This window comes from Tachysurus vachellii, chromosome 21 (assembly GCF_030014155.1).
Source record: "Tachysurus vachellii isolate PV-2020 chromosome 21, HZAU_Pvac_v1, whole genome shotgun sequence".
Classification (NCBI taxonomy): domain Eukaryota; kingdom Metazoa; phylum Chordata; class Actinopteri; order Siluriformes; family Bagridae; genus Tachysurus; species Tachysurus vachellii.
Window position 1 is genome coordinate 12,471,074 of NC_083480.1, and position 16,643 is coordinate 12,487,716.

General features: G+C 36.5%; 1 protein-coding gene across 1 annotated transcript; it reads right to left on the minus strand.

Moving 5' to 3' along the window:
• Positions 1-1,117: 1,117 nt before the first annotated feature.
• Positions 1,118-4,964, minus strand: galr1a (galanin receptor 1a). Its single transcript, XM_060897400.1, has 3 exons — positions 4,076-4,964; positions 3,296-3,361; positions 1,118-3,147 (listed from the first exon to the last, which is right to left on the minus strand). The coding sequence occupies exons 1-3, from the start codon at positions 4,835-4,837 to the stop codon at positions 2,830-2,832; spliced, it is 1,146 nt and encodes a 381-aa protein (XP_060753383.1). The 5' UTR covers positions 4,838-4,964; the 3' UTR covers positions 1,118-2,829.
• Positions 4,965-16,643: the final 11,679 nt, after the last annotated feature.

Below are 16,643 nucleotides of genomic sequence, written 5' to 3' on the forward strand. Positions count from 1 at the left end.
TTCAGTCATATTACATTTTTGTGTGTGCGTGTGTAACAGGTCTCTATGAGTTAATACATCCTGACACTGGTTCGCTAGGTCACAGGACTACCAATTATATTACTATCAATTACTATTAGCCAATAAAAGCAAACAGACTTTTAGTATTATTATTATTATTATTATTATTATTATTACTATTGTTATTAATGGTTATATTAATTGATATTAATTTCTTTTTTAGCTAGCTATCATAAAGCTTTCTGTTAGCAGTAACGTAGTAAAGTGGTTGAGCTTTTTTCATCTGTTTATTGGTGTTGTTTCTGTTTGTGCTTGGGTTATTAAAAAATAAACGTACTTTTTACATCAGAATGTTAATCTTTTAACAATATGTTAAACAAGATGATTCAAAGTGTTATAAAAAAATTAATAACACCTACTTCACATTTTCTCTGTGGAGGAGCTATTTGTGAGTATTTTTATGAAGGAATCTTCTAGTACTACATATCTATACAAATGTTAAACAAATATTTGGATTTCTGTCTAACACACACACACAAAGAGACACACTCCAGTCTCAGTTTTATATTAATCAAATCTTACAACTGATGATTTTCTGTCCTTGTAAAAGGAAAAGGGTTGAGCTGGTACACGTCTTGCTGACATTACACACATTACACAAAATGGGCTTCGAAGAAAGCTATTACACTTATCCACAATCATCTCAGCATGCTTTTAGGAGGAATGTTAAATTGAAAATCCCCCTTAAAAAAAAAAAAACTCTCCTGTTATAGACTTGCACATTAAAATAAAGAATAAATGATATACAGGTTGCTTTTATTATTCTTTTTGCACATTAGACACATAAAAGTAATTACAATCTATAAACACTATACAATTTGGGTAGACAAAATAAACATTGAATAAATGTCACTCTTCTTGTTTTCTTTAAATAAATAATTTCACATAATACAAACCATGAATGTACGATAATAATTGTAATTACTAAGTTAATGGTATAACCTCCATATAACATCTCTCTCTCTCTCTCTCTCTCCCCCTCTCTCTCTCGCTCTCTCCCTCTCTCTCTCTCTCTCTCTCTCTCTCTCTCTCTCTCTCTCTCTCTCTCTCTCTCTCTCTCTCTCTTTTTCTTTTATTTTTGCTCTAGTGCTATTGTTGTTGATTGTAATCATTTTTTCTTATAGTTCATTATAAAGCTTTATGTGATATATACATTGTCTTCTACCATATGTAATATATACTGTGTGTTGCTTATTACAGGTCCAAGCACTGAAGAATCACTGAGTAAGCTGGTGTTCTCTTAGCTTTAGTTGAATACTGACATACTGTATAAAGCAGAAAATATGAAGCCCTCTGTTTTGTTTTCAGACAGACAGGAAGTGGTTCATTATATATTTAATGTATTACTTTAGGCAAAAAAAAAAAAAAAACTTTATATGCTTGTGCCATTTTCTAGTTTTTCTGAATTTGCTTAATAATTATAGTGCAAACTTAACTGTAATAGTGACTATGTAAATGAATTATACTCATAAATCTACTTCTTGTGGTAGCGCAGTGGTTAAGGTGTTGGGCTACTGATAAGAAAGGTTGTGAGTTTGAGTCCCAGGTCTGCCAAGTTGTCAGTTCTGGGCCTCTGAGCGAAGGCCTTTAACCCTCCACTGTTCAATTGTACAAATGAGGTAAATGTAAGTCACTGTGGATAATGTCGTTTGTCAAATGCTATGAATGAATCTGCATCTTTTGTTCAAGCATTTCATTGGAGAAGAACAGCCAGAATACCGGTAGTCACTGGTGAGTGGTGTTGAATGGGACTCCATTAACACATACCTGTACAGCACACAGGATGATAATGAATGAGTGTGAATTATTTCAATAACAATGGAAGTGAAATAATTTACTCAGCCAGAGAGAAAAATAAAATCATTACAAAGTTACAGTATAGAGGAGAGAAACACCAGCCTGTTTTGTGGAAGCACAATGTCTGACAAGCAGAGCTTGTAAAAACCATTCCAAAACAAGTTCTCATGTGCGTCATTATGTCTGTGAATGCGTACAAGCATTGAATCATCCAAGGTCATGAAGGTTGCCCTCACCTATGTTTTTCTTCCCTTTTGCTTAAGTAACATTCATCAGATTACTGTAACATACAATTTATAATTCTCAATGGTTTTAAATGGGCCTGGTGAACTATTTAAATTCATTTACATAACTTAAAATGCAATTTTCTATCATATCATAAAAGATTTATCTGAAACAGAGTGAAATATTACATTTTATTTATATTTTCTTTCAGTTTTCCAGACTTTTAACAGTGTAGCTTCTTTATCTATTCCAGCTTCTCTCTGTAAACGTTGATGTACCCGGTTCAAGCTCATACATGCTTGCTGATCCGTTTTTTTCTTCTAACTCTTCAGATCAGGTAGTGGGTGAAGGATATGTGCTAGATTGTAGATGTATAATCGAATTAATGCTATTGAAACAATTATCTACACGGTCTAATTACATGTCAATGTTCTGCTTCAAAGTCTGAAACTCAAAACATCGATTTCAAGCCATAAATAAGTTCAGAAGGTGAAGGTCCAGAAAACAAGTGGATAAAAAACATATTTGCATCTTGCACAGCACTTATTACCATAATACAGCATAATATTTTCCATCATACTGGGTGATCATGATGAGTAAATGAGAATGAGAAAGTTCTTCAATCATAATAGCTTGCTTGATTACAGGACAGCAAAATAATCAGGTTTTCCATTACATCTGCCGCTTGTGCCTGAAGCAATTTCCAATGCTAAATGAGCAAAATGTCAAACCAGAGGGTGTAGTAAGTTAAACTGTGGTGCAGTTAGTGGGTGTAACTTTCTCCATCTTATTTCTTGTTTCTCGAGCATCTGGTGTTGGGCATTCACTGGCCACATGGCATTGAAACACCTGCTTGTAGGCTTTCCTGAAGTTCTCAGAGAGGAAGGCGTAGATGATGGGGTTGACCGAGGAGTTGCTGTAGGCCAGACAGTGAGCAGCCACACGAAAAAGGAAAGATGCCTGGTTTAAGGGGAACGAACCAAACTCCACCCAGAGATGCACCACGTGATGGGGCAGCCAGGACAGGCAAAAGACCACCACCACCACCAGAACAGTCTGTGCTGTCTGAGGACAAGCAAGTGGACAGTGAGGGAGAAGACATACTGAAATATTATCTACACTCTATTGTTCCAAGTTTATTTATTTAACTAGGTTTGCTTTTGTAGCATATAATAAAACTGAGAGAAATGAGAAACTTTAAAATTATTAATACCTTCTTTTTCGATGTCTCTGACTTCTTAGAAATGTTTCGCAGATTTTTGTGTAAATGATTCAGCACCTGCATCCATATAGAATAAATACATTTATTTCATTAATAAAAACATGCAATATAATTAAATTACTAAAGATAATATATTCCTTATCTTTTATGTCAGGTAGCCTATATCTAAACTGGTGCATTACAACAACACTTAACGACAAGTAAACAAAAAAAATCTGATTCTAGAGCTGAACTTTCTCTCAAGTCTATTTTATAAGATTAAACTCAACAGGCAAAATGTTAATTGCAGCATAACAGTCACACACTTGTATGGAAACCTGTATGGGAAATCACATTATACAGATTTCTATTTTACAAATGTGATTTTTAGAAACACTAAGTATTATGTGGACTCTTCACATATTTTGAATGTGGTTTCATTTTTCCACGTTATTTTTTTTTCATATGTAGGGCATGTGCATGTTGGGTTTTTTCACCAGTGATCACATGTTAATAACATAATGTCACCTTTTTTTTAAATTCAAGACAACACGTTTTGAAATTCACCTCCATCTTTTTTTATGTGATCACATATTCCTGACAATCGAGGATATTCATGATCATGGGTGAAATGTACTGTATATATGATCCTAGACTCCCAGGTTACTAAGCTGTACTTTTACTTTAATGTTCATCTGTGCTTTACGCACAATGATGCAAAACAACTGTAATCTATAACTAAGTGTATACTGAAACTGTTCCAACTAAAAAAAGGTCCTTCGGAATAATTACCTTTGCGTAGCAGAAAGAAATAAGGATTAAGGGCAACAGGTAGCCGAAGACAAACATGCACACCACGTAGACTTTCCTCCTCTTTGGATCAGACCACACTTCCCAGCAGTACGTGCTGTTATCCTCGGTCTCCACAATGCGCTGGTGGTAAGCGACTGGCACGGCCATGGCCAGCGAGAGCGCCCAGATGCCCAACACACCGAGAAGCGCGTGCCGCGCCACGCGGATAGACGAGGACTTCCGGCTGTGCACGATGGCCACGTAACGGTCCACGGACATCGCAGACAGCGTGAACACGCTCACCAACATTGACACGGTGAAAAAGTAGTGAACAAACTTGCAGATGAAGGCGCCGAGCACCCACGTGGGAAGCATGTACACGGTGGCCTGGAAAGGCACGCAGAAAAGCAGGTAGGACAGGTCAGCCACGCCCAGGTTAAAGATGAAGATGTTGGTGGTGCCGCGTCGTGGACCAGCTCTGCGCCGCACCAGGACGGCGATCACCAGCGAATTTCCCACTACGCCGAGCGCGAAGATCAGCCCGAACACCAGCAACGTCACCAGGTTGTCCGTACCAATACCAAACAGCAACTTAGCCGGCGTCTCCGAGTCTGCATGACTCTCCGAAACACTACCTCCACCACTAAGATTATGTTTGTTCATGATTGTCCTGCACACGGCACAAAAATTCCCTATTTGTCTATGCTTTGTCTGTGGATTTCCCCAAAGCGCGCGCCGGAGATTCAATGCGCTCGCGTGCATTCACGCGTATTACAGAAGTTCCAAATAGCCCTTCCTTATCATATATACCGAAAAAAAATGAAGAACAAAAAAATATGATAATCAGTCAGAAATGTACTGTCATGTAAGTGTGTCTGCTGCTCGCCGGTGTGCGCTCTGGATGCGCGCACTTCTAACGGCGCAGTTCAATGTCATAATATGGGCGCTACCAAGAGGACGGCACGCTGAGCAACACGACCTCTCATGGCCTCAAACTTCTCCAAACATACCAAAAATAAAAAAATAAAAAAAAATCAATGAACTCTCTGTAAACTGTGTATATTCTAGATTTTATTTTGATCACATTACTCTACTCTGACTTTGTTTACACTAACTGGCATTTCTGTTTCAGTGTTAATAATGTATTAAGCTTGAAATGGTTCAGCTCTGGTATATCTTACTGAACTTCTGGAACAGCATAACCATGGCTAGCTTAGGAAAGGCAGGTTTACTCTCAATTCCTAAGATCAGTCAGAGCATTCAGGGAGACGTTTATTTAAGCACAGCAAGTGTGCAATATCACAGCTGTGTTAATAGGTTAACATTAAGTAACAGTACAGGATTCATTTTCTGTACAGTGGCACAATATTTAGTTCTTATAGTTCTGCACTGTAAGTCAATTCGAATGTAAACATTAGTCATGAATATAGTGGTGTGTGATTGTTTCACCTGCTTTGTTCTGTAATATTCAACAGTTTTGCCTTTTCTTTTTCTTAAATTTTCTGTTCTGACACTTGAATTGTTTGAACAAATTATTGAACTTGCCCTCAATGCGTTCTACAAAAATTAGCTTTCTTTAAGTGTAAAATTAAACCTTGTAACACTTTCTAATTCCTAAACTAATATAAATTTTACATCAGAATCTCTTTAATTTTCATTCTTCATGGGGAAGTGGACATTGAGCTATTTTTTGCCTCATGTTTTCTCATCAGTGTGTGACAGCACTTGTGTTCTTATTTCATGCATAATAAAGCCACAGCTGTAGAATTTATTAAAGCTGGCATTTACTGTTACTGCTTTTGTTTTCTCACATGTGTAATATATCAGTTCCAGCAAGCAGACTTTAATTAGGATGACTAATCAGAATGAACCAAACTAATCAGAATGAACCAAAGTATGAAATACTCAAAAATAAAGCTTTGATTATACATTTAAAAACAGGATGATGCCGGTAACTTGTGGGGTTGTAATCGAATGAGCCGGCATTCCTTGACTATGGCTGAGGACTTTCTGTAAGGAATTTATAAGCATTATTTAGGCATACATGTGCCTGATATTAAAAAAAAATTAAAAGTGTGTGTGTATGAGAGAGAGAGAGAGAGAGAGAGAGAGAGAGAGGATTACAGTACACACTCTTTATGAGATGTTTTATATGATGCAAACGCTAGTAACTCTTGAGAACAGGATCAACTTCTAACGTATAGTGTTATGCTTGACAAAATGTTTCAACATGTTAAGGGACTATAGGGACAAAAGAAAGATGGCAAAGATGGGAAAAGAAAGAAAAGATCTACTCATGATTCAAGGCACATAACCTCACCTAAAAGCCATTGTGAAAAGAATATGTATAGGCTATCAGTGAAACTGCCCTCTTTATTAAGAGAGGGACATCCAGTCAAGAGAAGTATGAACTAGAATGTACATTTCCTGAAGAAAATGTGAATGGTGCTTGCACGTGGAAAATCTCGGAGGCTAGTCGAGACGAGCATGTGACGTCATCTGAATACTCTTAAGGAAGTTTTCCTCATTGTGCTGTGTGTTTTGATATGTCACATGTCCATGTTGTGCTAATTTTTTTTTTCACGTGACATCACGTGACATCATCAAAATACACGTGAGGAAGTTCCCCTCATTGTTGTGAGTGTTTTGATACGTCACATGTCCATGTTGTAAAAAGTTTTTTGATTTTGCATATTTTGGGGCGGGGCTGCGGCACAACTGGAAGGCCCGTCGTTAGACCAATTTAAAAGTTTGTTCAGAGTATCACCCTAAAGGAGCTGGCCGAGTTTGGTGTAAATAGTTCAAAAGCTTGCCGAGTTATAAATCTCCAAAGTTTATAATGGGAGTCTATGGGAAAAAAGGCCACTTTAAGACCCGGTACCAGAAGTACCGGTACTTGGGTACTCGGATAGCACACCTTTCCTCAACGAGCCGGTCGATTTGACACGTCATTCATGGGTCTAGGACAAAAGCTGCGGGACAAGTTACGCGCCGAAATTTTGTCCGGCACAATAGTAATAATGTTGCTTTGCAAGCACCATTAATAATGTAGTGAACTGTTTCGTTATCAGATCCTATTAGCTGCATTCCAAGTCAAGTCAAGAATCTTTTATTGTCATTTCATCCATATATAGCTGAAGCAGTACATGTGTTGAAACAACGTTCCTCCAGGACCATGTTGCTACATAAAACAACACAGAGCTACATAAGACAAGACAGAGCTAAGGATTGAAAGTAGTTGTCCTAGCTACATAAAGTGCAATATGTGCAATCTAGTGCAAACATTGCAAGACAAAAGATAGTGCAGACAGACAATACAAAACACTACAAGACAAAAAACACAAGACGGCATTTTGTGCATTTTGTATGTTATAGAGTTGTAAACATTGTGCAATAGAGGGTTGTAAACACAGGCATTTATTTTAGAGCAGCAATTGGGTGAGGTATTGAAATTTGTTGCACAAAGAACAATTTAAGCAAATGTGCAAAACAGCAATTTAAAATATGTGCAATTAATGAACTATTTCTTTCAGTTGTTCTGTTTTTCTCATTACAGAATTGGATCCATTGAACCTTGATTCTTTGATCAACAACCCAGAAACTTAACCGCTTGAACCACCACTGCCCACTCTGGGTAAGGTTATGCCAAATACCATTAATGTAGTTGAACCATTGAAATGATGAAAGAATGAATAAGTTTATTTGAAAAAAGCATCTTGTTTTTCATCATCATATGTTTAATTCATTTAGACATGAATTTGTCTTTTAAACCATCATGTGTATTGATTTCTGTCATTTCTCTGAAACCTTGAGATAAAAACATGAGGCTAAAAAGCTACTGTAACATAAACATTTTTTTCAATGTATGTTCCAGTTACAACACAGCAGTTTTGATAAAAGCTGAATAACAGAAAGACAAGTATGTTAATTGGTTCCACAATGGCTATTACAAGGAACATGGAATAAAAAAGCCATTAGGCATGTAAGTGTGTATGTTGTGTAATTGTCTCTTCTTTCAATGAGTGATTTGATTATGTCAGTTTGATTGAATCTCCTAACAAAAATGTAAGTCCTTCATATTCCTTCAAAGCCTGTGTTTTGGTAGGACTGAAACTAAATTCAAATTGGCTTTTAAAATGAAATAATAATACCTGCTTAAAAGTCTTTGCTACAGACCTGCTTTGTAGTCTTTGCTACAGACTAGATATTTAAAACTAGATCCTAGATCCTTTTTATTTACTTTTGTTTGTGGAAAATCCTTGGAAATGTAATAGACTGAGAAATAGTATATAGGCTTTGCAGTTAGAAACATTAAACTGCCAGACTGATGTATCTGTTAATAAGAGAATGTCTCCTGTTTTGTTCTTTTCTACTTTAACTCCACATGTTACTGATGCTGGGCTTAAGGTAGTGAGGTTACCATGGTGACCAGATGCCTCTTCCCTGAGAACAGAACAGGGTGTGTGTGTGTGTGTGTGTGTGTGTGTGTGTGTGTGTGTGTGTGTGTGTGTTTGTGTGTGTGTGTCTGTGTGTGTGTGTGTGTGTGTGTGTGTTACAGAAAAGGACAGAAACAGTGTCACAGATCACAGTCAAAGAAGCTGATCATGTTTTTCTGGGTCAAGTGAATCAGAGAAAATTCATCCATGCTTATTATATAGGACATTACTCATAGATGGATGTATTGAAGCTTACAGTACTTTCAGCACCATGGACAGTGATACAGCGACAATCTGCTTTGTCTGCACTCTGCATCCAAGCCTCAAGGCACTCAACTCAACTACAATGATAGTGTACACTCAACTCAAGGTGTACAATGCAAATGCAATAGTCACTGTGTTTACTCTACCTGTCCCTGTCCACCCCCACCGATATTTTTTCCAATATTCTACTGGTGGGTTTTCTTTTTTTGTGTCTGAAAACCTGGAAGCTTATTAGTGCACAATAGTAAGAATACATAAGATTGCTAAATTCTCTTAAAAATTTATTTAAACCCTAAGCCTTAAACTTTAATCCCCTTGGTACAAAATGTAAAGCCCGTTTTACACTGTAATTAAAATTCATATTTTTCAATTCACACTGTATAAGACAATCACAATTAAATTTTCATTGAACGCTATAGCATGTGCTCTCTATATCAGACTACATGATGAAGATTTTCTACAAATAGACTTTTGACTAAAGAAAATCGCTACAATCCTGGCCAGTGCAGAAAATGGTATGACATAAAAAGAATCAAGTTGTGGTATAGTGCATTATTGTCAAAGATATGCCAAGTGAAAACAGTTTTGTGTTGTGAGTAAGATAAATATTGTGTTAGTGATCACATTCTATTAGAGATTATAATAAGAAAAATTCTTTCACTGCAAATAAATGTCTTGGGACACAATCTGCGAATGGTTCGCATGTCACATTATGTGCTGTAAAGTGGTTAATCTCAATTCAAAACCAGTTATTAGTTTTATAATATGTGTTTTATGAGATGTTCCAAGTTGTTCAGCATTTTGGACCAATTTTCAAACACGAGAGTATGTTGAACTATCAAAACCTCCAGGATTTAACACTTTTGCACTCAAAGCAAAATCAAGCAAACAGCATTATTTGGAGGAGCTTACAATTTTTGCCAAATCTTCTGCAGACTTGGGTCAAGACAAGTTGTGTGACATCACAGCACAAATTCACCCAAAGCCTTCTTTGATTCACTTATGTCAAACATGAGTACAGCGATCATACAAAAATAATTACATATGCATCTTCATTGAAAGGAGCTTAAAAGAAGAATCCATTGCTTGCAGTTCAAATAGATTTTCACCAAATAAAAAAACAGCATTTTTGGTGCAACAATGACAAAACCCAATGAAATCATGAGGGAAAGAACCATGAACCAGGAAGGTACTGCAGAAATCAAAATACAAAATTAGCACAAAAAGAAATCACAAAAAAGAAATTATTTAATATGAAGATAATTAACTTCTTAAATACCAGAATATGTTGTTGGGTCAATATTCCTTACTCATAACTTCATATTGTTTATATTAGTTTCAGTGTCACTACTGAAAAATCTACCGAACTTGCAGAATAACATTTTTTTAAGGATTGTGGAATTTACACCACCATGCAATGTACCATAGTTGTAGCTTAGATGTAGCACAATTTATGCAAAAACACAAATACATTATTCAAAATCAACAGATACAATTCCATTATTTGTTTTTTTTTTTCTTTTGTTTCATGCAGCCATTGGTTAGATATGAAGCTCATGGTGGGAAGCAAATATGGAGTGTACACTATCATTATCTGTGTATACATACAAAGATAGTGGTGATATTTTAATGATAGTATTACTAATCTAAAACTCTTTGCCCTCAGACATTCTAACTTTGCTATGGAAAATTCCTATTCAATTCCTAAGGGTCTCATCTAAGATTTTAGTTTTTTTCTATTCCAAGCAGTGCTTCAGAAATGGCCTCAGGATGGCTGCTGGGTATTGCTTCATTACCTGTTGGAGTGTTTTCTAAGGAGAGCACATAGAGATGTGATGGTGCAGAACCTCTGCTGAACAGATGAGGGAGTGAGGGAGTCTCTCTGCATTACAATCAACTAGCAGTTTTCAAACTATATCCTCTATTGTTCTGGATAATGTTTCATGCCTAGATAGAAGACGAAAAGAAAAGTGGAGAAACAGCCAAGCAATTGTTCTTTCTTGCTTGCCATAATTCAATAGCTTGTTGCTATATAAGGAGTAATACTAAATGCTTATTTAATAGCATTATATAAAGGGTTAATCTCACAAGTGTATATAGAGCTGAAACAGGTCTGACTCTGATTACATCAAATGGATTTCTGTTTGAACCCACAGAAGCTCATGCTCTGCGGCTATATATCTTCCTCTCTAAGGAAAATGTGATTAATGCACACGAGAGACCCACAGGACCCAGACATATCAGACAGTCAAATAGAAATTAGTTTAGCACACTACAGGTTGGTTTCTTAGTTGATGTAGAAGTACACTAGCAAGCCAGATCATCCTGGATTCATTCTTATGAAAAGCAATTTTGAACCACAACGATTACAAACTAGCCAAAATATCTGATTATAAATAAAACACAAATTAAACAGCATGACACATCTTGTACTTTTTTAAGAATTACAAATAAATTTCTTTTAGCATAACATAATGATGAATATTTTAAAGAAATACTTGCTCAGCACCAAAGGAATTCATATACTGTAGCTTCACTTTAAAAGCAAGCAACTGGTTTTTATTCTTTATCTAAAATGCCTTTATTTTCAGCCTTTTCTGAAACCTCTTTCAAAATACTACTTTCAAAAAACAACACGCCATGGTAAAGATAACAACTGGACATAAAATAAACCTAATCTAATTATTCCACAGTATCAAATTATATTCTTCTGAGAGCATTTCTGAAGTGTAGAGCAACAAACAAGGGCATGAACTCCATCACAATAGCCACATTGTGCAACCTAGGTCTTATGCAGCCTGTAGGGAGACACTTTCCTTCTACAGTTTTTGCAGTCCTCTTGACATATTATGTGGACAGGCAGTATGTGGTTGGACCATCTGTAGCTTCCAAGTATTCCTGATTAGATGACACAACATCAGTAACAAAATGGTTTAAGGTAAATGAGGGGACATTATGGCAAGACAACTTTTTATATATTTTTTCTGTATCTCATTAATTTGAGATACAGAAAAAAACACACTTGGGTGTTCCCTTTATCCCAACTTTTATAGCTCTACACTGTAGAGCTATAAAAGTTGGGATAAAGGGAACACCCGAATCTCCGTCTTAGTTAACTGCCTTTTTTCCAACCAGTGTGATGACGTTTCCACACCCACTGCCCCATCCCTTTCCTCCATACAGGTCATTAACTCCTACCCAAGTCATTATTGATGATGGATATCTAGTTCAATTCAGAAGCTGAACAAAATTCCAGTCCCAGTACTTAGTAGTTCTCCTCATATTTTACAGTTCAACAATCGCTCTTCATGACATTTAGATAACACTATGGCAGATACTTGATTTAGGTTAGAGAGGCTCAACAGAGCCTTGTTTGTTGTTTAATTGTTAATGAGAAGGTGCAAAGCTAAAATAATGCATGATAGATTGAAGTTACAAACTTTTGAATAATATAATATTGTGATCTTATTTAATTGTTTTTTAATTATTTATTGATCTCTGGCTAACCACCAAACTCCTTGTGCTCTTGTGTTTGGGAATAAGAGAGCAAGTTTTTGAATTTGATAGCTTGCTCTTACCAATCATACCAGCTGTGGATTGTGAGGACTATTACATGATTTATAAAGTCAGGAATTAAATTTTTTAAAACTTTAGCTCATATTCTTACCCATAGTAAACACCACAGGGATTGTTTTAAGAGACATCAAGCCTTCCTGACTAAATGGCAATACTGGTGGTGTGATTGTTGACTGAGGACAGCTGGGCAGACACAAAGGCATTGAAGAGCCTACTGGACATCTTTGAAGCAGAGCATGGGCAGCCTTATGTATTCAACATGGATTTAGTGTGGGTGAGTTTTTACCCCTGCTGCCAGTTCAGCTGCAGAGAGAAAGAGGAAAGGCTGTGGATGTTGCTTGCTGAGCTTTAAACTCTGGTGAGGCAGGCATACCCTGATTTTTCTGAAAAGGTACAGCATGACCTGGACCTAGCGGTGGTCTTGTTGGCTGAAGGGGATAATAGGGAAATAACTGAGATGGAGGTACACCATGATGGGTTTATATCAGCAGCTCCTTGACAAGAATGATGTAGTGGGCTGGCATGGTCAACAGAGGTCATGCTCACTTGACAGGATCAGCTGCTATGCCCTGTTTGACACTGGGCTGACTGTCTTCATCATTTGTGCAAGAAAGCTCCCATGGGGTAGATGGAGAGACTATTGAAAATGACTTTGGGTGGATTATAAGATGATCTAACAAACCAATTTGAGGCCTCAAAAGGGGAACAGAACTCCATGCAGAAAATCTGCTAAGCAAAGGGAGTATTGACATCTACTGGGGATATTGTTGAACAGTGGAATAGTGCTTTGAGGATTCCTTTAACATGGTAAACAAGTCCACCCTTCACAAGGCCATACTAGAATTCATTTAACCAAAAAAAAAAATTGAGAACCATTCAAATTCCTTCTATAGTTACTGTTAATTATTAGTGAAACTAACTGGATTAGACTTCAGGAATGTAACTGTAGATCAGCTAAAAATACCCAGATGTTTATTTATTTATTTATTTTACTAAAGGGCATCAGATTCAGTCAGTGACCTGAATTACAACCATCAATGTAAATCTAAAATCAACCTAATTAACCTAATAAGATTCAAACATTAAATTTCCAGTGATAAAGAGTGACATGATTAAACTCCTTCCAGTTTCGGATGAATGAAAAATCTTTTCCTTCAAAAGTTCTAACTACACATGTGGGAATCCATGTGGCTCAAAATATACTTTGCTACTATGGTGCCTGAGGTCAGAATGCATGTCCTTATTGGCCCTTTAGACTGGTAAACAATGCAATGCTAATTCCCTAGTGAGGGCCAGCGATTCCATCAACACTTGGCAAACACTTTCATGCTGGATGTCAGCATAATGCTACCATTTGTTTCATGTTTCAACAATATCATTCCTCTCCCTTGGCTACAGGAATGTGCATGGGTATTTCATAGAAGTGTTAACACTGTAACAGCATCATTTCTTTTTTATTTGTATGCAAGGATTCAATATATATATATATATATATATATATATATATATATATATATATATATATATATATATATATATATATATTGTAGAAGACTGATCAGCAAAAGTCAAATTAAAAAGTCATAATAAATTATTAATGAGTGTTTAGCTGTACATTCAGTGTCATATAATAAATATGTATTTATATAGTCTTTGACAATTCCCCCTTAGTGGTTCTTATAATTATAATTAAGTACAAATTTGGTCTACTTGGAACCTCTTCTCATAGACAAGAGTCTGTTATGAGATTCAATACAATATGACATGTTTTTTTTTTTTCCTTATTCAATCCATTCAACACAAAACAGATTAAATCTTTCTAAAGGGAAACTGCTCCAGAAAACCCAAAGTTTCTGAAGTCCAAACTGCCTTGTGAATCTTTTTAGAGCTGCTCTGTGGGTGTTATGGTCATGGTGCAAATGCTTATCATGGTTTTGGGCCATCTCCAGTGTTTGTGCCTTACAAACGTTACTCCATGGCTGGTATTGTTTCCTCTTCTGTCCTTTTCACCCCTCTCTGGCCAACAAAGCCTGCCGTCTTTATTGTACAACGGTACTTGAAATGCAGGCTTCCCACTCTCTGCATTCCTGCTACCCTATCTTCGTAGAATTTGTGGGCGATTTAGAGATAGAAAGCCCTTCACCCAACAGATGAGCCTCTGTAGGCATGACAGAAAGAACAAACCACATGTTGCGCTCCATTTATAGAGCCACTGAAAAAGCTATAAAAGGAGAGAGAAAGAATTGGCTCAGATTGCAAAATGAGTATATTTTCATTTCTTTGGTGGAAAAATAGTGTAGATAATACAGTTTTTGTGTTTTTTTAATGTAGGACTTATTAGTCTCTTTATGTTTGCTATAGTTCTTATCTGACATGCACTATATAGTACAGTCCAGTGTTGTATAAAGTACTAGAAAGCAATACTTCAGTAAAAGTACAAGTATCGTACTAGAAAAAGACTTTGGTAGAATTGAAAGTTACCTTTTAGAATATTACTCAAGTAAAAGTCTTAAAGTATCTGATATTTACTGTACTTAAGTATCAAAAGTAATTTTCTGATATTTAATGTACTTTGACGTAAAAGTAAAAACTAAAATTTCAGCGATTTTCGGTAGGCATAAGAGCAGGGGCAGTTCTAGGGTTTCATCTTTAGGGGGTTTAGCCCTCAGTGAGAATTAAAGACAAGAATTTTATATAACAAGTTTTATATTATACTGTATATTATATGACTACATAGTAAGCCAAATGTTATGGTATTATTAAATGGCAAAAGTGGACACCAAAATTTTATGCATGATGTAATGATGTCGGTCTTGAATCAAATCAGTTCATGTATGTGTGCATTCTCTACAAACAGTGTGTCCAATGAATGCAGTCATTAATAAACTAATATTCACAAGACAAAGACCAAATCAATAAATGTTATTTTTATTTAGTATTTAATAGATTGTTTGCAATAATATTTTGTTTGTGCTATCAACTCTGGTAATAAGAATAGTGAAATTTCACTGCTTTTGGTTGCGGTCTTTGTAATTAACGTTATAGATAAACGCCTCCAGCTCTGACTGCGCGTGCACGTGCTTCTCGGTAGAGCAGCAATCTAGGAGCAGTGATTCACCAAACCTCCCTTATTGCAGTCGCACACATTTCTTCTCATTTTATTTTGTAGTAACGAGTAACGAAGATGCTTAGTGGAAATATAGCGGAGTAAAAGTAGACATTTTATCTAGGAAATGTAGTGGAGTAAAAGTGAAAGTTGACATAAATTTAAATAGTGAAGTAAAGTACAGATACGTGAAATTTCTACTTAAGTACAGTAACGAAGTATTTGTACTCCGTTACATTACAACACTGGTACAGTCGTATGCAAAAGTTTAGCTCAAGAACCCTTGACAATTTCCATGATTTTCATTTATAAATATTTGGGTGTTTGGATCAGCAATTTCATTTTGATCTATCAAATAACTGAAGGACATAAATTTGGGCACCCTTGCCATTTTGTTGATTTGAATACCTGTAACTACTTAGCACTGATTAATTGGAACACACAATTGGTTTGGTGGCTCATTAAGCTTTGAACTTCATAAACAGGTGCATCCAATCATGAGAAATGGTATTTAAGGTGGCCAATTGCAAGTTGTTGTTCTCTTTGACTCTCCTCTGAAGAGTGGCAACATGGAGGCCTCAAAACAACTCTCAAATGACCTGAAAACAAAGATTGTTCAACAGTATGGTTTGGGAAAGGCTACAAAAAGTTATCGCTGAGATATAAGCTGTCAGTTTCCACTGTGAGGAACATAGTGAGGAAATGGAAGACCACAGGCACAGTTCTTGTTAAGGCCAGAAGTGGCAGGCCACGAAAAATATTGGAGAGGCGAAGGATGGTGAGAACAGTCAAAAACAGCCCACAGACCACCTCCAAAGACCTACAACATCAACTTGCTGCAGACAGTGTCACTGTGCATTGTTCAACAATTCAGCGCACTTTGCACAAGGTGAAGCTGTACAGGAGAGTGATGTGAAAGAGTTGCTTGAGGTGTGCAAACGCACATTTGGACAAGCCAGCTTCATTTTGGAATAAGTTGCTATGGAGTGATGAAACAAAGATTGAGTTATTTGGTCATAACAAAGGGCGTTATGCATGGCGGCAAAAGAACACAGCATTCCAAGAAAAACACTTTCTACCCACAGTACAATTTGGTGGAGGTTCCATCATGCTGTGGGGCTGTGTGGCCAGTGCTGGTACTGGGAATCTGGTTAAAGTTGAGGGTCGCATGGATTCCACTCAATAT

Coding starts and splice junctions, on each gene's coding strand:
- galr1a (XM_060897400.1), bottom strand. CDS start 4,837: ATGCACGCGAGCGCATTGAATCTCCGGCGCGCGCTTTGGGGAAATCCA. Junction 3,362..4,075: donor TTTCTTTCTGCTACGCAAAG/GTAATTATTCCG, acceptor ATATGGATGCAG/GTGCTGAATCATTTACACAA. Junction 3,148..3,295: donor CAGAGACATCGAAAAAGAAG/GTATTAATAATT, acceptor GCTTGTCCTCAG/ACAGCACAGACTGTTCTGGT.